General features: G+C 50.6%; 2 protein-coding genes across 2 annotated transcripts; both read right to left on the minus strand.

Moving 5' to 3' along the window:
• Positions 1–60: 60 nt before the first annotated feature.
• LOC131564959 (protocadherin alpha-3-like) lies at positions 61–9,067 on the minus strand. Its single transcript, XM_058815581.1, has 2 exons — positions 6,480–9,067; positions 61–172 (listed from the first exon to the last, which is right to left on the minus strand). The coding sequence occupies exons 1-2, from the start codon at positions 9,065–9,067 to the stop codon at positions 61–63; spliced, it is 2,700 nt and encodes an 899-aa protein (XP_058671564.1).
• A 5,864-nt stretch (positions 9,068–14,931) lies between these two features.
• Positions 14,932–17,508, minus strand: LOC131564960 (protocadherin alpha-6-like). The gene has a single exon (XM_058815582.1). It carries the CDS (start codon positions 17,506–17,508, stop codon positions 14,932–14,934), a length of 2,577 nt encoding a protein of 858 aa, XP_058671565.1.
• Between the last annotated feature and the right edge of the window lie 3,022 nt (positions 17,509–20,530).

Consider the following 20,530-nt stretch of genomic DNA (forward strand, 5'->3'; position numbering starts at 1 on the left):
CTCCCCGCCGCCGCCTGCACGCACCGGCTCTGCTGCCCGGCCCGAGCCGCCCCCCCGCGCTCACAGCCGGGCTCTCCGCCGCACCGGGGCGGAGCCGCCCACACGGACCCGTTCCTGAGCCTGCAGCGACACCGTGCGCTGCTCCGCCGTCTCACACGCTCCGTGACAGCTCCTGTGCACCCGCCCCGTTAAGGTAATCTCTCTTCCGGGTCCTTATCCTCTCCCTCTCTCTGTGTCTTTCTGTCCATTTTTTTTTCGTTTTTCACAGTGCTTCATCACATTCTCTTTTTTCTTTATTCCACGTTTTTCATCTCTCATTTTTTTCTTTCTGGATGTTCTGTATTCTTAATCTTCCCTTTTAGTTTCTGTTTTTTACATTTTTATTTTCTTTTTTGCCTCTCCATTTTTTTCTTCCTTCTTTTCCGCTTCTTTCTTCTCTTCTTTCTCTACTTTTTTCTTTCCCTACCTGTCCATTTTTTATTTCCCCTTATAATTTATTGCTATCCATCTCTTTTAAAACTCTGCTGCCTATTTGCCGGTGACCTCCCATGGTGTGATCGAGGCAATCAATGTCCGAGCCATGAGCTCTAATTACAGGACATCATCTCCTTCGCACGGGACTGTAACCAATGGGGAGAGCACAGGAGACCAATTTTACTCAGCATTAGAAGGGAACCTCCGTGTATCCTGGTAATCTCTTTGACATACCCCCTCTTGATTTCTCCTCTTTGTCACCTTCCTTTCTTTTTTTATTCTTTCTCTCCCACCTCATCCCACTTTTTTGTGTACAAGGATAACAGTTCTGTATGTTAGCAAACTTATTTAATGTTTTATCTTTCCTTTTTTCCTTTTCTCTTCATTGCTTCTCATTCTTTCATTGTTTTTTCTTTTCTCTTTTTCTTTTCCTCGTCCTTCCCTAACTGTCTCTTCTTTCTTCTTTGCCTATTCTTCTTTTTTTTTTTTTTTTTTAATACAGTGTTTTCTAGGTGACTAAATCATTCTCACCATGGAGGGCAGATATACAGTTACACAAAGCCTCTTATTCCTCATCACTCCTCATCGAGGCTTGCACAGGGCTCCTCAGTACCGAGGATACAGAGGTCCTCGACTGCAGAGAGCATGTAGAGAAAATGTTGGTGCATGCTTATAATCTCCTCTGTCATCCCTTCTTGCCTTATTTCTCTCTTTCTTCCTTGCTTGACTCTTGACGTGCAGAGGTTCCTTTTCCTTCCTCTTCCTTCCTTATTCCTTCACTTACCTTTATTTTCTTTCTCTTCCTTTTCCTTTCATGCCTTACGTTGTCCTCGTTGAATTCTCTTGTGTCCATGCTTTTCCCCCTTTACCAAATTGTTTTCTAAACAAAATGATTTCTAAATGTCTACATCATCCTCTTCATGCATCAGAGACCTGCCCTTTGATGAGAGTGCTCATGGGAACCTTGCATGCCTCCTCATGAGGAACAACTGTCCTGACCTCCTCCAGAAAAATCAAGTAAATAGATTATCCCTACACTGCCTCTCCCCTTCCCTCCCCATCAGGAAGAAACCCACACTCCTCAGACTCCAGTGTCCTCCTGAAACAGCAATAACACAGCAAGGCAATGACCAAGGACAGCTGCACTTCACCAGAAAAAAGCATACACCTCCCTTAATCAGGAGACCAATCCCCGAGTACTTTGACATCAGTGCTAACAGACTGCAATAAGCACAAACAATCCATGAAATCCTCTCACTTCACAGCTCAAATGTATTACAGCCTAGCACACCATTCTGCCATGAACATTGAAAAAACACAGTGCAACCACAGTTCCTAAGAATTCTTCACGTATTTCAATGAAGAGCTGTTCTTCCTGCCTCATTTTCCTCCTGCTTGATGAATGACAAGCTATTGCTTCTCCTCTCAGGCAGACAAGCTCTGCCCAAAAATACACACCAAGAACTTCCATACTCAGGGGCAGTAGCCCCCAAGGAATACCCCTCACTCAATACCATGATCCAACCAGAAATATTTATGAACCTAAACCCACAGCATTTTCCCTGAGAACAAGCTCTCCACTCCCAACACATCTGTTTTGAGAAATATATTAGAGGCCTCCTCCATCTCTGCTCACTGCCAACTGCTCAAACCATGCTGGAAGAAGCAAGAAAGAAATGAGAGCAGACTGTGCGGCTTTGTTGGTGCAACCTAGGAATTACAAAATATTTCAAGTTGGAAGGGACCCACAAGAAGTGTTGAGACCAACTCCCAATCTAGGCACATTCAGTCAGTCCAAGATGAAGATAACACAACAAATAGGCATAAAGGTATAGCTGTCTCTCTGACTCATTCAGCAAGAAGCGAATTACCTCTATCATCACTGCTTGCTTCATCAGAAAAGAAATATTTTCAGAGCAGGAAACTGCTTCTAACACTAACAGCGACTATTGGGAACCATGGATAGAAAATAATTACGTGCATTCTAGAAAAGCCTTGAAATCATTAGGCAAAGCACAGTGCTCCTATGTGAGCTTCTATCATGGGGGAGAGGCACCATAAAGCTCAGGAAGGAAATTATCCCAAAATCAGCCTCAGCTCAGGAGCATGGAAAAGTCATCCTACACACTGAGAGAAAATTACCCAAATGTTTGCAACTATCCAGGTGCCAAAGCTTAGTATCTCATATTATCTGGTATTATCAAAACATTGCTGACATGAGAGACAGAAAAACAAGACTATGAGGGTTTGGTGAGAATGGAGAAGAAAGCCAAATAATGCAGTTCTGCTGTACTGAAACACATGGAGGAACAAAAGACCACAAGGATAAACAGAGCTTTTGAGGAGCTGGAGAAATCCCAGGTATTAGTAATGTCTGTGGAGCCTCTTCTTGACATTTTCTACTAGAATCTTCTGTATCACACCCTGGGAAATGGCAGCTCCACCTAAGCACACATTCTCCAGTCCTTCACCAAAGACACAGACTGTGTTCTAAAGACCATCTCCCTTAGGAAAGACCCTTCCCTGCTAAAGATCACCCTCATCACAACACATGCCCAGGCCATTCCTGGGGCCACTTGCAGAATCTCTTTCACAATACCACAAAACCTGCTATAAGAATGTCCTTTGCATATCCTCACCTTCCCTTACAATTAGCACAAAGAACACATGCACGGATATGAAGCCCCCCAAATCTGTCTGGCAGATTCTTCTCCCCTGCATATACTTCATGGTTTATGCCTTTTCAGCAATCTCTGGGGGAAGCATCACAGAACATAAGAAGTGACTTCTTAAGAACTTTATAACATAAAGGCATGTCAGTTCTCACCCCAGTACACATGGATTTTGCACTTGGAAAGAATGAGAGCAAATGCCAAAGCACAAGTGCACCTCATAGGATCAGCTGGATGGGAGAATTTGTACCATGGAGAACCACAACTGGGTCACTTTGAAGAGTTTTGTATGTATGTCAGACATAGAATGAGCCGCCTGTGACCACAGGACACATAACTTCTACCGAGGGTAAATTTTCAAGTCCACAAGTATGGGAAGTTGAATGCACAAAAATGAGATCCACATTATCATGTGCCCTTAATAATTAGCCTGAGGAGGACCAAGCAACCATCATGGAAAGATCTGTGGCTGTGGAAGCCACTATAGATGCCCACCAATACACAAGAATTGGAGGTTGAAGCACTACCCTCCTAGAAAACGTTGTCCAAAACAAAAATCAAAAAGTCCATTGGGAATTAGTCAGCAGTCTGCATGCCACAGCCTTTTTCCCAATGCCTTGTCTGCCTCAGACAGCAGCACAAGGGACTGTCTCTGATGGGAAATATTCATAACCTCAAAGGACATGATGGGCAGTAAACTCCCATAGGATTAATTCAATACCCAGAAGGCCTTCAACTCCATACTTTTAGGAGCCCAAGAATGGATCTTAGGAAGGAAACCTGTGCCCATCCTGCCTTGTCATTTTATCCAGGCATCCTCCATTCCCTCTTCTGGGATGTGTTCTCAAGACAAGGACATAATCTTGCATTCTTGTCTTCTTATGACATGGCCCATGGTCTTCCCAAGGATTTCCAGTTCCCACAGACTGGGAGGTCACACTTCCTATTATGACATGGTCAGGTTCTACTCAGTGCCACTGCCATGTTCACCTCAGCTCCTGTGGCTTCCCCAGTCTCAGATGGAAACATTACCCACTTTGGAGAGTACTGTTTATAGAGGCGATGTCAGGACAGCTCTAAAGGCAATGGCCATTCACAGCCTCCTGTGAAAGACCAACCCAATGCTGAAAAATACCCCAGTGCCAAATGATACCTACTGCACAGGAAAATGTGGTGTTGGGTTGAATTGTTGGTGTTGTGGGGATTTTTTTTAATGGAGTTTCTAGGGATTTTTTTAAGGGTGTGGCTGTTGATGCAAATATTAACAAAACAGGACAGTGTATGGTCATGCCACCTCACAGGATGATCCAGCTGCAATCTACTTCAGAGAGGCAAGACAAAAAAAAAAAAAAAGAAAACATACACTTTATGACGCTTCTCTGCCTGCACACTTTCTATTGGTAACTAGAATAAAAATATACTTGGAGAAAGATCATAGGAAAAGTGTTTAGGAACTTCTCTGCTTTCACAATGACTCTGTTGAGCCAAGCAAGTGGAAGAAATTACATCATGAGGAGAGAGAACAATGAAGTCACAATTGTCATCTTGCACCACCTCTCTTATGGATGAGTCAAAGAAGAGTACAGAGTTCTTCATAAGAAACCACATTAAATCCCAGCATGATCAGCAGTCAGCAACAGTGACAGCACAGTAAATAGTACCTAGAGGACTGTCTCATGACATGGTCCTTGGTCTTCCCAAGGACCTTCAATTCCATCAGACAAATCTCACTTCTCAAGGTCATCCTTGATACGAAGAAATGGCCACGGCCTGCACAATGCCACAGCCCCATTCACCTCTGCAACCTGTCACTGCCACCTTTGCCTCCACAGGACTCACTGTAGCAATTACCAGCAATGAGACCACCATGAAAACCATATAGATGGTATTACTTAGACCATGCCCAGCACTCTACTCTTTCTAAAGGTGATGTCAGAATAACTCCAAATGGCAATGGCATTGATTTCATGTTGTGATAGAGTAATTCGACCATTGACAACCACTCCAATGTAAAAGATTATACGGTTTCTGTAGGAGAACTCATGTTTCAGGCTTTGTTATTAAGAATTTTGGTGCTTCCTTGCTTGACTTTATTCTTGTTGGTAACTTTCCAGGGCTTTTGAAAGAACGTGGCTCCTAATACAAATATTCCAAGAATGTCATAACAAGACAGTGTAAATTGTGCCAATTCTCTGGTCAGGAATGCAAGTCTACAACAATTCCATCAATGACAGAACAAAACCCCCATACACATAAGTTGTGCTCAGCAGACTCTCTGTAGTTGACCCTTTGTGTTTTCTAACGCTTCAGCTATTCTGGATGGAAATTCTAATCACCTGCAAGTTCCTCTCCTGAAATGTTAGACATCTATTTGTAGACATGGTATCAGGATATCTCTAATGACAATGAGAATTGATTTCATGATCTGATGGGAAAAACAAATGCTGATGAGCACAACAGTGTAAGGGATAAGATCCATACAGATGTATTTGTGTGGTTTTTAGGAGAATGTTTTCAGATAATTTAAAATTCTGCCAGTGGTGATACAAATATTGAAAGAACATTGAGAGAGGCAAGTGTCAATCTCCAGCCATGAACAAAAGTACATAGAATGATTTTGAGGGTAGAGTGGGTTGTTGAAAAAAAATTCCTTTCCTTACACTGACCCTGAATCTCCAACCACTATGTAAACAGTTTATAGTGCTATCTAGAAAATCAACACGCTGGGAAAAGAACACAGGAAAAGCCCAGGAAGGCCTTGCCAGGTACTATACTCAATCTGCTGGGAGACTCAGTGAGGAAAATTACACCATGGGGAGAGAACACTTTGAGGCCTCAACTGGAGCCATTCAACACCACTTGCACTGGGGAGAAAGAGGGCCCCGTTTCTGACAATGCTGATACCAGCACAATAAGCAATCAAAAGGGAGTTAAGTAGCACATGATGCCCGGAGGATTGTCACCACTACAGCCGGTGTGTCTTCATCTCCTTCAGTAAGAACGGGTTAAAATGCTACACACCAGCGAGCAAAAGCGTTGCCTGCAGAGCTGACACTTCGGCAGCCCTAATGCCACAGTCAACAGAGATTCTTTCTATGGGAGAGCAAACGTAAGAGAGAACAACTCGCACTCGGAGCATAAAACCTCAACAACGGTCAGTAAACTGCAGCGGACTGCGAGAACACATTTCCCCACCTCGGTAACAGCTGGGAGGACCAGGAAAGGAGGGGGCAGCAGATATAAAGGTGCCGTAAAGATTTTTAACATTCAGCCAGAATTACGGGGTTCTCGGGCCCAGGGGGCGGAGCCAAGTTACACACAGCAAGTGCCCACGGAATGGGTAGATGTGGGAGGAGGGGAAACAAAACAGTAAAGGCGAACACAGCAATGCCACTGACCGTGTCGAGGAGAGCGGAGGGCTCCGGCTGCGTGTCCTTGGCTGCAGGAGCGGGCGGCGGCGGGGGGAAGTTGGGGCTGAAAACCATGAGGTCGCTCTTGGCAGCGCCGTCCGCCACGCACAGGCTGCGGCTGTGGCGCTGCGAGTAGGACCAGCTGCCCACTTCGCTGGCGCACACGAGCGTCGTGGGCCCGGGCGCCGAGAGCACGGCCGCCCGCGGCGCCCAGCGCGACGCCCCGTACAGCACCACGGCCAGCAGGAAGAGGCTGGACACGGCGCAGATGGCCACCACCAGCCACACGTTGGTGGCCGCGCTCGCCGCCCCGGCCCCAAGCTCCACGCCCGCCGCCGAGCGCGACACCGCCGCCAACGACGACGACGACGACGAGGATCCCGCGGCCAGCGCCGCCTCGGCGGCCTCGAGCAGCGACACGCTGAGCGTGGCCGTGGCCGAGCGCGCCGGCTCGCCGTGGTCGCGCACGACGATCAGCAGCCTCTGGCGAGGCCCGTCCGCCTCGTCCAGCGCCCGCGCCGTGCTCACCTCGCCGCTGTAGAGCCCCACGCGGAACGGGCACTTGCCCCGCGGCTCCCACAGCTCGTAGCGCAGCCACGCGTTGTAGCCCGAGTCGGCGTCCACGGCGCGGATCTTGGCCACCACCTGCCCCGCCGGCGCCCCCCACGCCGCCCACGCCCACAGCGTGCCCGACTCCGAGCCCGCCCCCGCCAGCGCCACCGCCGCCTCCGCCGCCGCCACGCCGCCCGCCTCCGCTGCCGAGCCCGCGGGCGGCAGCAGCGCCGGCGCGTTGTCGTTCTCGTCCAGCACGAACAGCTGCACCGTGGCGTTGCCGCTCAGCGGCGGCTCCCCCGCGTCCACCGCGCGCACCTCGAACTGCAGCACCTGCAGCTCCTCGTAGTCCAAGGGCTGCAGCGCCCACAGACGCCCGCTCTCCGCGTCCACCGACACGTAGCTCGACGCCGGACGCCACCCGCTGCCACCCGACGACGACGACGATCCCGCGCCGCCGCCGCCCACGCCCACGCCCAGGCCGCCGTCCCACACCGAGTAGCTGACGCGCCCGTTGGCCGCCTCGTCCGGGTCCCGCGCCCACAGCCGCGCCAGCTCCGCGCCCGCCGCGTTGTTCTCCCGCGCCAGCACCGTGTACACGGCCTGCGCGAACGAGGGCGCGTTGTCGTTCACGTCTGACACCGGCACCCGCAGCCCGCGGCTGGCGCGCAGCGCCGGCGCCCCGCCGTCCTCCGCACGCACCTCCACCTCGTACTCCGACACCCGCTCCCGGTCCAGCGCCTCGCGCAGCACCAGCGAGTACGAGCCCGCGAACGTCGCCTCCAGACCGAACGGCGACGCCGGCCACACCCAGCACCGCACGCGACCGTTCTCGCCCGAGTCCCGGTCCGACACGCTCAGCAGGGCCACCACCGTCCCCAACGACGCGTCCTCGGGCACCGGCACCGACAGCGACGTCACCCACACCTCCGGCGCGTTGTCGTTCACGTCCACCACCTCCAGCACTACTTTGCAGTGACCCGAGAGCGGAGGTGTCCCCTTATCTGTCGCTTCGACTTGTATCTCATATGACCGAATATCTTCATAGTCCACCGTGCCCACCAGATGAATTTCACCCGTCCTCGCATTTAAAAGGAAATTTTTCATCCCATTTTCAGGAAAAGTATTGCTCACACTAAATGTCACTTCTGCATTACTTCCCAAATCTAGATCTGTCGCATTCACCCTCGCCACAAGCGTCCCCACCTCAGCACTCTCTGGCAGCTGCACTTTATACACAGACTGGTTGAACTGGGGCGCGTTGTCGTTTGCATCCAGCACGGAGATCACCAGCTCCATCGTCCCCGACAAAGACGGCCGGCCCCCGTCACTCGCCGTCAGCACCAACCGGTGCACGGGAATCGTCTCCCGGTCCAGAGATTTCGTGAGTACCAGAAACAGGGATTCTCGGTATTCCTCACTCCGGTGCAAATCCAGAGAGAAATGCTCGCTGGGGCTGAGTGTATAGGTGAGCTGGGCGTTCGCCCCGATATCCGCATCCGACGCGCCCTCCAGCGGGAAACGGAATCCAGGAGGGGAATTCTCCGATAAACTGAGGTTTTTCCGGGCGGCGGGGAAGACGGGGGCATTGTCGTTGATGTCGGTGACCTCCAGCTGCACATGGAAGACGCGCAGCGGCCGCTCCAGCAGCACCTCCAGGCGCAGCGCGCACGGCGCGCTCTTGCCGCACAGCTCCTCCCGGTCCAGCCGCGAGCTCACCAGCAGCGCGCCGCTCGCCCCGCTCACCTCCACGCTCGCCCGCCGGCCCGGCGCCACCAGCCGCAGCCGCCGCGCCTCCGCCTCGCCCGCCTCCAGGCCCAGGTCCTGCGCCAGACGGCCCACCACCGTGCCGGCCTCGGCTTCCTCCGGCACCGAGTAGCGCACCTGCCCGCCCGACAGCGCCCAGGCCGCCTGCAGCACCAGCACCCGCACCACCGCCGCACAGCAACGCTCGCCCATCCTTCCTGCCGCTCTCGCCGCCGCTGTGGCTTCCGGCCCCGGCCCGGGCCCCGCACGGCTCCCCGCCGCCGCCCGCACGCACCGGCTCTGCTGCCTGGCCCGAGCCGCCCCCCCGCGCTCACAGCCGGGCTCTCCGCCGCACCGGGGCGGAGCCGCCCACACGGACCCGTTCCTGAGCCTGCAGCGACACCGTGCGCTGCTCCGCCGCCTCACACGCTCCGTGACAGCTCCTGCGCACCCGCTCCGTTCAGGCTATCCCCTCTGCCGTCTCTTCCTCTGTGCTCCTCTTATTTTTATAATTCCTTTTCTTCAACGATTGCTATTTGCCTTCATAGATTTATTTCTTTCCCTCATCTTCTCCTTCCTTTCCCCCTTCCATCATTTCTCTGGTTTTCATTGTTCGCTTTTCCCTCCGTTTCCCTTTTCTTTCCTTTTTAATCTTCCTCTTGTTTTCGATTGCTTCCCCTCCATATTGTCCTTTTGCTTTATTGCCCTGCCCTCATCTTTAAGCCATTTAACCTTCCTTTCCATTCATCCCTCTTCTTTACCCCCTCCGGCAATTCGCCAGTTCCTCTTGCATCCCGGCGGAGACCATCGACGATGGAGTTCTCAGAGCTAATTATGGTTAATCAGTGCCAATTATGGTGTATCAGCGCCGTAGCGCGGTTCTCCAAGCGGGGAAAGGCTGTTCCGGAGGAGCTCTTCTCAGCGTGTAAACAAGGTCAGTGCCTGCTGATCAAGTCCTTTATCTTCCTCCTTTTTGCTTCCATTCTCTTCTATCTTTGTTAATTCCTTGCTCTCTTTCTGTCTTAATTTTTCTTTTATAGTCGCCTTTCTTGATATAACTTTTTCTCCTTCATTTCTTTTTGCTATTCTTTCTCTCTTTCCCTTCTATTTCCTGGTTCTCTTTCCCCATGTCTTGTTCTTGCTCTAAACTGTAATATTTTTACCTCCCCCTTCTCATTTTCTGTCTTTATCTCGTATGTGCTTCTATTTTCTTTACTAATATTCTTTCCAAATATTTATGTAATACTAGCAATGAACATGTCCTTTGAATAATGTTATCGTTCTTCTTCCTTGCAACGATTCCTTCCATTGCTTCTTTTGTCCACTTCTTCTTTGTCTATTTTCTTCTTCCATTTTATCGTTTTCTTCTTTGCTTTTTCTTTCTCTCACCTTGTCTGTTGCTGCCATCCTTGAATCTTCTATTATGTATTTTCCCCTTAAGGAAATGTTTTAAAAATAGCTACACCATCACACCATGAAGCACCAACAGGCTTTAGGAACAGGGCACTCCCACCTCTCATTCCTCATGACAGGGAATAGCCGTCTATTCCTCCCCTACCAAGCACCTGCAACTTCCTCTCCCTTCAGGATCCAATCCACGTTTGGAGGCCTCAGTAATCTCAAGGACCCAAGAAATAAATCAACAAAGCAATCACATAGTAGAGAACAGCTTTCTTACATCAGAGAACAGTCCACCCATGCAGACATCTAACACAAAAAAGCCTCCAGAGTCCAAGTTATTAAGGGAGTCTCTCCTCTTCAAAATCAAACCCATCAGTGTCCAGCACGATAATCCTCCAAGAACACTGCAAAATAAAGCATGATGACTCCACATTCCCCATTTACCTGGACAGAGAGCAATTCTGACTGACTTAGTTTTCACCTGCAGAGCTATTACAAAATTCACCACGGCATTGTCACTGAAAGCATCCTCTGCATGCCCAGCACATCTAATCCTAGAAAAGCATTAAGGTCACTTCTCCATCTGCCTTTCCTTCCCTCTTCTCACCCAGTGCCAGGAAGCAGCAGAATCAAATGAGAACACATAATGGTGCTCCAGGCCTACTGGAATTTCGATTCAGGAAATATTTAGTTGATCCAAACATACCACAGCTGAACAGGTGATGCATTGAGAGGCTGCATAGAACAGAGGCTAGACAGTGCTAAAGGAATAAAGTAGGAATTTATTAAAAGGCCTTCAAAGGATGCACCTTGGGCATTACAGGAGCCCGGCCAAGGCTACACCCAAGACGGATGGTGGGTCATGACTTTTCTCACTTTTATAATTTTTGGTCCGTTTAAATATTGGCGTTAATTGCTCAATTATAGATCCAGGTCATGTAGTCCCATCCTCCCAGATTGCTCTCCTAAATTCACTGTTGGTTACACTTCTTGGGCTAGAACCTGCAACATTGTCCTTAGCTCTGGGGCTGGAAAAGGATTATTTTGTCTGACTGAACTGTGAGGAGAACTTGCTAACAGTTCACATGAAGTTCAGAGTTATATACCAATGCAGTACAGAATCTGGAAAATATTAAAATACAGTACAGAATCTGGAAAATATGGAGAATATGTCAGTAAAGCTAAAACTTAAGGCATCACAGGAACCAAAGTACACCTGTCTCTCACACACAGCCTCTTCTGGTAGGAGTAACTCACCTGTAGCATCACTGGTTAATTCTTCAGAAAAAGAAACTCCAGGACCAGGAATACTTGTTTCAAGGGACAGCGTCCCTTAGTGCCAGCTAGAAGACCAAGACCAGGGAGATAACTGATGCCATGTCCCAAGAAAGCCTGGCAGAATGACACAAATTTCAAAAAGTCTTCTCTTTTACCAAGAAAATTTCACATCCAAGACAAGTGATTCAAGACATGTATGGAAACTCACTTCATTAGCTGTAATATCACAGGGAACAAAAGAAAGCAAGAATACAGAGATCTGCTGGAGGTCCTGAGAGGATCCCAGAAGAGCAGCACTATGTGGTGGGCATTTTCACCAGGATTTCTATTGGCATCCTCTATCAAAATGCATGGGAAATGAGATCTCCACAGCTAACCAGACATTCTCCAGTTCCTCCTCAATGCTGCAGGCCATGTTCTACTCAGCATCTACCTTTCCCTGGAGCAACACTCCTCCCCACCCAAATTCACCCTCCCCATCACACAGGTCCAGTCTTTATGTACTGTCATACACAGCAGGACTCCCAAAATATCGAATATTGCTCAACCCCAGCAACATGCACTGTCTGTAAACCCCACCCAGCATGTGATCCAGGCCCTTCCTCATCTTCCTTTATGATCACCAAAAAAGATGTACAGGATGTCTAAAAGCTCTTCTCAGCTACATGATCTTCACTGTGAATTCTTTGCACCTGTTTCAGTAACCTTGGGTAGAAAGGCCACAGTGGTGCATGTTCATAGAAATTCTGTGATTAGAGCTGTGACAGCTCTGATCCCAGTCCACACAGACCTGTTCCTCCAAGAGAACACAGCAAGTGCCAAAGCACAAGAGCACTCACATTGTCAGCCGTGAGGGAAAGCTTGCACCACATGAACTGAGTTAATCATGCAGGTTTTGGGGTGTTCTTGCAGATATCAGAATGATCCACATGTGACATCAGGACACACCATCTCTACTGAGGCCACTTGTGCTGTGCACAAGTAAAGGAAGTTGAGCACATAAAGATTACAACCACATGTAATAAAATAATTCTTTGTAAATCCCTCCTGAGGAAGAGGAAGGAATCATCATGGGAAATCTACACCTGTAGAGACTATTACACAAGAATAGCAAGTTGAAGTGTTCCCCTCCCACAACATCTTGAAACCTTGAACCTGAAAAAGCTGTTTCATCACACAACATTCAGCACTCTCCATCTCACCAGCTCTTACTATCACTGCCCAGGGGTCTCTGTGCAAATGCCAAATGGGATGGGAATGCTGGGGATCAAATCTCGAGCTGTTTCATTTTCCAGCATCACTCTATTTACATGGTTATGAAAATGCCAGCAGCTCACATCTCCAGCAGCAGACAAAAATTTAATGTTACAGCCTGCTTTTAAAGTTTTCTGACCCATCACAAAAGCAAAAGCATATTGACAGTAGTTCTATCCATCCACTATAAGCACATGTTCCTTCAGTTCAACACTGCTTGCTTATTGCAAATAAAATACCTGCTTGTAACCCTTAAAACACAACGCACAGAGCTCCATTATTAATCTTAGAACTTCCTAATATCTCACTAGATATACTTTTCTGTAGCTTAGGGATTTATTCTAGAGAAGTGTTAATATACAAACCATTGTTCTCTTTGTCCTTAATTTTCTACTTCTTATATCATTTTTCTGCTGACAAATCTCATGGCTACTGCTTAGTTCTAAACGCAGGTTTGCTGTCTCTGAGGCCTGCCTTTTGCAGCTTTCCCAAAACCCTCTGATCTTAAGGATTCCCACATTTACCAACACATGGCCTACACCAGGCAGGCAGCAGCAGCAGAGACAGTCCCTGATGGAGAGATTCCTAAATGCAAGAGACACTGTGGGCGTTTCAGTATCACACTCTCATCTCATTACCAGGAGGGCTTCCCACTCCAGACCCTTAGGAAGCAGGAAAGCATCCTCAACAAGAACACTCTTCTGTTCCCATCCTTGTCTCAGCCGTTCCTGTACAAATCCTTCACTCTGAGACCCGTTCTAAAGACAGATATATAACCTCATGATATTTTCTAACATGATCCATTGTCTCCCCAAGAATTTTCACTTCCCCACACCAGTCTTTCTGCTGCTCATGGTCATCCTTCCCATCAAAAAAGTGCCAGGCCCTGCTATATACAACAGACCACAATTTCCTTTCCTATCACAGGTTCAACATGACAATGGCTTATGCTTCCCAGCAATGACACACGGTAAAATCCAGGGACAGTATCATCAACACAGTGAATAAGAGATGCTCTGCTGCTGACACCTCATGTTTTGTAATGCTTTTCTACAGGAATATTATTTTCAGAGGTGATGTAGAAACCTCTAAATAGCAATGGCTTTGATTTTGTGCTCCAAGGAAGAACCAAAACTGTGGCAAGGACATTACTATAATACATGGTATTGCCTATGTAGGAGAATGTTATTTGAGAATTGGTGGGGAAAGGTGATTCTTGGGTTTTGAGGGCTATTTGTTTGTTTGTTCATTACAGAAGTGCAGATTTCCACTGTTAAAGTCCTTTTAAGTCTTGATCAGCGATGTGACATTTCATGTAAATTTTGAGGACATCACAAAAAGGACAATGTACTTTACACTACATTTCTGGTCAGAAATGCAAATCCTCAGAACATGCAGAGCAGAAAAACAACAAATAAATTTTTCTTTAAACACATACCTCGGGTCACACTCTTCTCCCTGTACGCTTTATGCTATAATCACCAGAGCAACACGACACTTGCTAAAAGATCATAGGAAGTCTATTGCCACAACTACCCTATTTTCTAAATGAGTCTCATAGTAGAAAAATAATAGAAAACTTTTGCCTACGAATACTCATTTTTCAACTTGGATCACACCTTCACATGACCATAACTAAAGGTGAAGATGCCAGTTTTCAAATGAAAAAAAAAAAAAAAACAAAACAAAAAAAAAAAAAAAAAACAACCAACCAAGAATACCAGCATGATCAAAAGTCAGCAAAAGCAAGGAGGTGGTACACACAACCTGCGAGTCTGTCACCAACAAAGCCTGTCTGTCTTGAACTCCTTCACGCAAATAGGGTGGAAATGCTACACATGAGAAAAACAACCCCCTTGCTGTCTGCAAATTCCTTATCGCCGGGCACTTCTTGTCGCACAGAAAAGTAATTTAATTCTAGAGCAGAAAAACTCACATTTAGGGGACCAAACCTCACTTGCCTACAGTAACTCCTCGCGAATGCTGCAATAATTATATTCTAGACCCCCTAAGAAAGAGCGGGAGGCTACAACAAGGTCGGGGTGACGGATGTAAACGTGGGATTTTCATTCTTAAGGACCCGCTAACTATCCAAGATCCAAAAGTCGTGAGAACGTACGCCGGCTTCAAACAGTAGCTTCGCATTAGGGCGGATAAAAAGGAGCACAGAAGGGAATGAAAGCAATGGCACTGACCGTGTCGAGGAGAGCGGAGGGCTCCGGCTGCGTGTCCTTGGCTGCAGGAGCGGGCGGCGGCGGAGGGAAGTTGGGGCTGAAAACCATGAGGTCGCTCTTGGCAGCGCCGTCCGCCACGCACAGGCTGCGGCTGTGGCGCTGCGAGTAGGACCAGCTGCCCACTTCGCTGGCGCACACGAGCGTCGTGGGCCCGGGCGCCGAGAGCACGGCCGCCCGCGGCGCCCAGCGCGACGCCCCGTACAGCACCACGGCCAGCAGGAAGAGGCTGGACACGACGCAGATGGCCACCACCAGCCACACGTTGGTGGCCGCGCTCGCCGCCCCGGCCCCAAGCTCCACGCCCGCCGCCGAGCGCGACACCGCCGCCAACGACGACGACGACGACGAGGATCCCGCGGCCAGCGCCGCCTCGGCGGCCTCGAGCAGCGACACGCTGAGCGTGGCCGTGGCCGAGCGCGCCGGCTCGCCGTGGTCGCGCACGACGATCAGCAGCCTCTGGCGAGGCCCGTCCGCCTCGTCCAGCGCCCGCGCCGTGCTCACCTCGCCGCTGTAGAGCCCCACGCGGAACGGGCACTTGCCCCGCGGCTCCCACAGCTCGTAGCGCAGCCACGCGTTGTAGCCCGAGTCGGCGTCCACGGCGCGGATCTTGGCCACCACCTGCCCCGCCGGCGCCCCCCACGCCGCCCACGCCCACAGCGTGCCCGACTCCGACCCCGCCCCCGCCAGCGCCACCGCCCACGCCGCCGCTGCCGCCACGCCGCCCGCCTCCGCTGCCGAGCCCGCGGGCGGCAGCAGCGCCGGCGCGTTGTCGTTCTCGTCCAGCACGAACAGCTGCACCGTGGCGTTGCCGCTCAGCGGCGGCTCCCCCGCGTCCACCGCGCGCACCTCGAACTGCAGCACCTGCAGCTCCTCGTAGTCCAAGGGCTGCAGCGCCCACAGACGCCCGCTCTCCGCGTCCACCGACACGTAGCTCGACGCCGGACGCCACCCAACGCCCGACGACGACGACGACCCCGCGGCCCCGCCGCCGCCGCCCACGCCCACGCCGCCGTCCCACACCGAGTAGCTGACGCGCCCGTTGGCCGCCTCGTCCGGGTCCCGCGCCCACAGCCGCGCCAGCTCCGCGCCCGCCGCGTTGTTCTCCCGCGCCAGCACCGTGTACACGGCCTGCGCGAACGAGGGCGCGTTGTCGTTCACGTCCGACACCGGCACCCGCAGCCCGCGGCTGGCGCGCAGCGCCGGCGCCCCGCCGTCCTCCGCACGCACCTCCACCTCGTACTCCGACACCCGCTCCCGGTCCAGCGCCTCGCGCAGCACCAGCGAGTACGAGCCCGCGAACGTCGCCTCCAGACCGAACGGCGACGCCGGCCACACCCAGCACCGCACGCGACCGTTCTCGCCCGAGTCCCGGTCCGACACGCTCAGCAGGGCCACCACCGTCCCCAACGACGCGTCCTCGGGCACCGGCACCGACAGCGACGTCACCCACACCTCCGGCGCGTTGTCGTTCTTGTCTAAAACCTTCACTTCCACGCTGCAGTGACCCGATAGCGGGGGTGTCCCTTTATCTCTCGCTTCGATCTCAAGGTCATATGACTGACTTTCCTCGAAATCCAGTTCACCCGTAGTCCGTATTTCCCCGGACTTTTCGTCGATTTTGAAAAGGTCCTGAATTTTGGCAGAAACCGCGTTGCTAAAAGAATAATATATTTCTTGATTAATTCCCTCATCATTGTCTGTCGCTGTTAGCTGGAAAAAAACAGTTCCAGGGGTCGTATTTTCCGGTACCTGCACTATATACACGGACTGGTTGAACTGGGGCGCATTGTCATTTGCATCGAGCACCGAGATCAGCAGCTCCATTGTCCCCGTTAGAGACGGCCGCCCTCCGTCACTCGCTGTCAGCACCAACCGGTGCACGGGAATCGTCTCCCGGTCCAGAGATTTCGTTAATACGAGGAATACGGAGATTTTATTTTCGTCTTTGGATTTCACTTCCAAGCTAAAATGCTCGCTTGGGCTGAGTGTGTAGGTGAGCTCCGCGTTCGCTCCGATATCCGCATCCGACGCGCCCTCCAGCGGGAATCGAGACCCGGGCAGAGTGGTGAATTCCGCGATGCTGAGGTTTCTGCGAGCGGCGGGGAAGACGGGGGCATTGTCGTTGATGTCGGTGACCTCCAGCTGCACATGGAAGACGCGCAGCGGCCGCTCCAGCAGCACCTCCAGGCGCAGCGCGCACGGCGCGCTCTTGCCGCACAGCTCCTCCCGGTCCAGCCGCGAGCTCACCAGCAGCGCGCCGCTCGCCCCGCTCACCTCCACGCTCGCCCGCCGGCCCGGCGCCACCAGCCGCAGCCGCCGCGCCTCCGCCTCGCCCGCCTCCAGGCCCAGGTCCTGCGCCAGACGGCCCACCACCGTGCCGGCCTTGGCTTCCTCCGGCACCGAGTAGCGCACCTGCCCGCCCGACAGCGCCCAGGCCGCCTGCAGCACCAGCACCCGCACCACCGCCGCACAACAACGCTCGCCCATCCTTCCTGCCGGTCTGCCCGCCGCCGCCGCTGTGGCTGCCGGCCCCGGCCCGGGCCCCGCACGGCTCCCCGCCGCCGCCCGCACGCACCGGCTCTGCTGCCCGGCCCGAGCCGCCCCCCCGCGCTCACAGCCGGGCTCTCTGCCGCACCGGGGCGGAGCCGCCCACACGGACCCGTTCCTGAGCCTGCAGCGACACCGTGCGCTGCTCCGCCGCCTCACACGCTCCGTGACAGCTCCTGTGCACCGGCTCCGCCATGGCCATCTCCTGTGCTGTTTCTTCCAATCATGATTCTCTTTCTCTTTATTATTCATGTTTTGTATCGCTCATTGTTTCGTTGCAAACAATCTTTCATATCTTGTTCTTACTTCGTCTTTCTTACTTTATGTTCCTTCATTCAATTCCCTTTTTTTAATCCTTTCGTTTCCCTTTCCACCCATCATTCTATTCTTCTTTCTCCTTCTTCATCTCCTTTTCCTTCTTTTTCTTCTTCGTCATTGTCCTGCCGTTCCCCATTCCTTACTCCCTTTTTTTCCTCCTTCCATCCTCCACCATTTTTTACCCGCACTGGAAAAGTCGTCAGTGTCCTCCAACATCGCATCACTGATCATGGAACTCGGAGTCATTAGCGTGGAGCCCAATGCTGTGGCCCTGATGGAGTTTTGTTCTGTACCAACTCCAACTACTGTCGACCGAGGTAGGTGCCTTCTGGTCATCTGCTGTATGGTTGCTTCTATTTTTCTATCCTGTAGCTCTGTCCCTTACTTTCCTTCTGGCTTTATTTCTACTTGCATAAGCTCCTTGTTTTCTTTTAAATCTTCTTCTTACTTCCATTTCCTATTCCTTTTTGCCCTTCTGTTCTCTCTCTTTCCCTTCTCTTTCCTTGTTCTGTTTTCCTGCCTTTTCTTTCTTACTTATCCCTGCCCTATTTTGCCCCCTTGCCTTCTGATTACACCTTGTCTATTCATCTCCTTTTCTTCCTCAGCCAAAATCTTTTCAATGTGCTCACAACGAAAAATGTAAATGTCCTTTGGAAAAAGAACTCATTATTTTTTGACACTGATTCCTTCAAGACCATATTTAAATTTTTAATCTACTTAGTTTCTACTTCTTCTTCCTGTCTATTCTTCCTCTCTATCTTCCTTTATCTTTGTTTTCTTTTCTCATTAGTTGCACCTTGACATTGTTTTCGATATTTTCTGCTTTCATCCTTGTAACTTCTGTTCATTTTTTTCCTTCGAAAAAGCTATTAAAGATATCCACAGCACCCCTGCCACAAATCACAGACATGCCCTTGGGCCACAGTTCTCATTTCCCTACGACCTCCTGTCTCCGTGGATAAGGAACAAGGAACAACATTTCTGCTTACCTCCCACCCACACACCTGCACACTCCCCTCCCTTAGAACAAAGGCCACACTCTTCAGCCTCCAGTCCTCTCATGGACCTGCAAGAGCACAGCAAGGCAGTCAGGTGGCAAAGAACTGCTCTGCTACATCAGAACAGCTTCCACGACCCTCTGACATGAAAGCCAGAGGAACAGCTGCTGAGACATCTAATGAAAGAGTCTCCTAAGATTCCAAACAACACTGACGAGTCTCTCATTCGAGAACACAAACCCATCACAGCCCAGCACAATGATTCACCAATGTCACAAAAGCACAATGACATCACAGTCAAGCAGTGTTCCTACACCTCTATGAAGAGCTCTTCTTCCTGACTCATGTTCCACCTCCAAATCCAACCCAAAGCCACAAATGTAACACCACCGCATGGCCACTGAGAATATTTGCTGCATGCCCAACCACATCTACCCCAAAAAACGCATTAATGTCACTTCTCCATCTGTCATTGCTTCCACGTGCTCACTCTGTGCCAGGCAGACACAGAAAAGGAATGAGAGCAGGCAGTGGTGCTCCAAACCCACAGGCATTTCAATCCAGGCAACATTCTGTTGATCCAATATAAAGATACCACAGCTGAACAGGAACCAAAGTACGTATACCTCTCACACACAGCTTCTTCAGGTACAAGCAACTCACCTGTAGCATTGCTGGTTGCTTTCTCAGGAAAAGAAACGCCAGGACCAGGTGTGTTGGTTTAAAGGGACTGTGTCCCTTGATGTTACCAGCAATTTCCTGTCCCTAGCAAGACCAAGACCAGAGAAATAACCAAGATAACGTTCCAAGAAGGCTGGCATGATACAAATTTGAAAAACCTTCTGTTTGACCAACAACATTCCGCACAAAATACAAGCATTATTAGGCATGTATGGCAGGTAATGTCACAAGCAGCAATGTCACAGGGAACAAGAGAGCACAAGAATATGGAGAACTACTGGAGGTCCTGACACGATCCCAGGGGAGCAGCGCTATGCACATGAACTTTTTCTTGAGGTTTGCTGCTTATATTCTTTATCCTATGCCATGTGAAATGAGACAATCTATGACATAGATTGTGTTCTACCCAGTATCCACATTTTCCTTAGGCAAGACTCTTCTCCACTCAAACTCACCCTCCCCACCTCATAGGTCCAGGCCCTATTTAGTGCCACATGCAGAATCACTGCCGAAATATCAAACATTGCTAGAACCCAGCAATATTACCCAGCTGTAAACTCTGCTCTGCGTGTGATTCAATTCTTCATACATCCTCACCTTCCCTCATGATTGGCATGGAGAACATACTGAGGGCTGCAAAGCCACACAGCAGCTGGCAGGCTCTCCCCAGCTGCCTGTTCGCCACCAGTGCTTTGCTCCTTTTCAGCAATCTCAGGTAGAAACACTGCAAAGCTTCATTTAGAGTTCACAAAGATTCTGTGATTAGAATTGTGACAGCTCTGATCCCAGTCCACACATCTTTCTATCATCAAGAGTACCACAGCAAATACCAAACCACAAAAGCCATCCCAGGATCAGCTGGGTGGGAGAGTCTGTAGCACATGAAACTAGAGCTGGGCTGTAGTGCAGGTTTGTACCTGGAAATACCAGAAGAAGCCCCATGTGACATCATCTCTCCTGAAGCC

This window comes from Ammospiza caudacuta, chromosome 16 (genome assembly GCF_027887145.1).
Source record: "Ammospiza caudacuta isolate bAmmCau1 chromosome 16, bAmmCau1.pri, whole genome shotgun sequence".
Lineage (NCBI taxonomy): Eukaryota > Metazoa > Chordata > Aves > Passeriformes > Passerellidae > Ammospiza > Ammospiza caudacuta.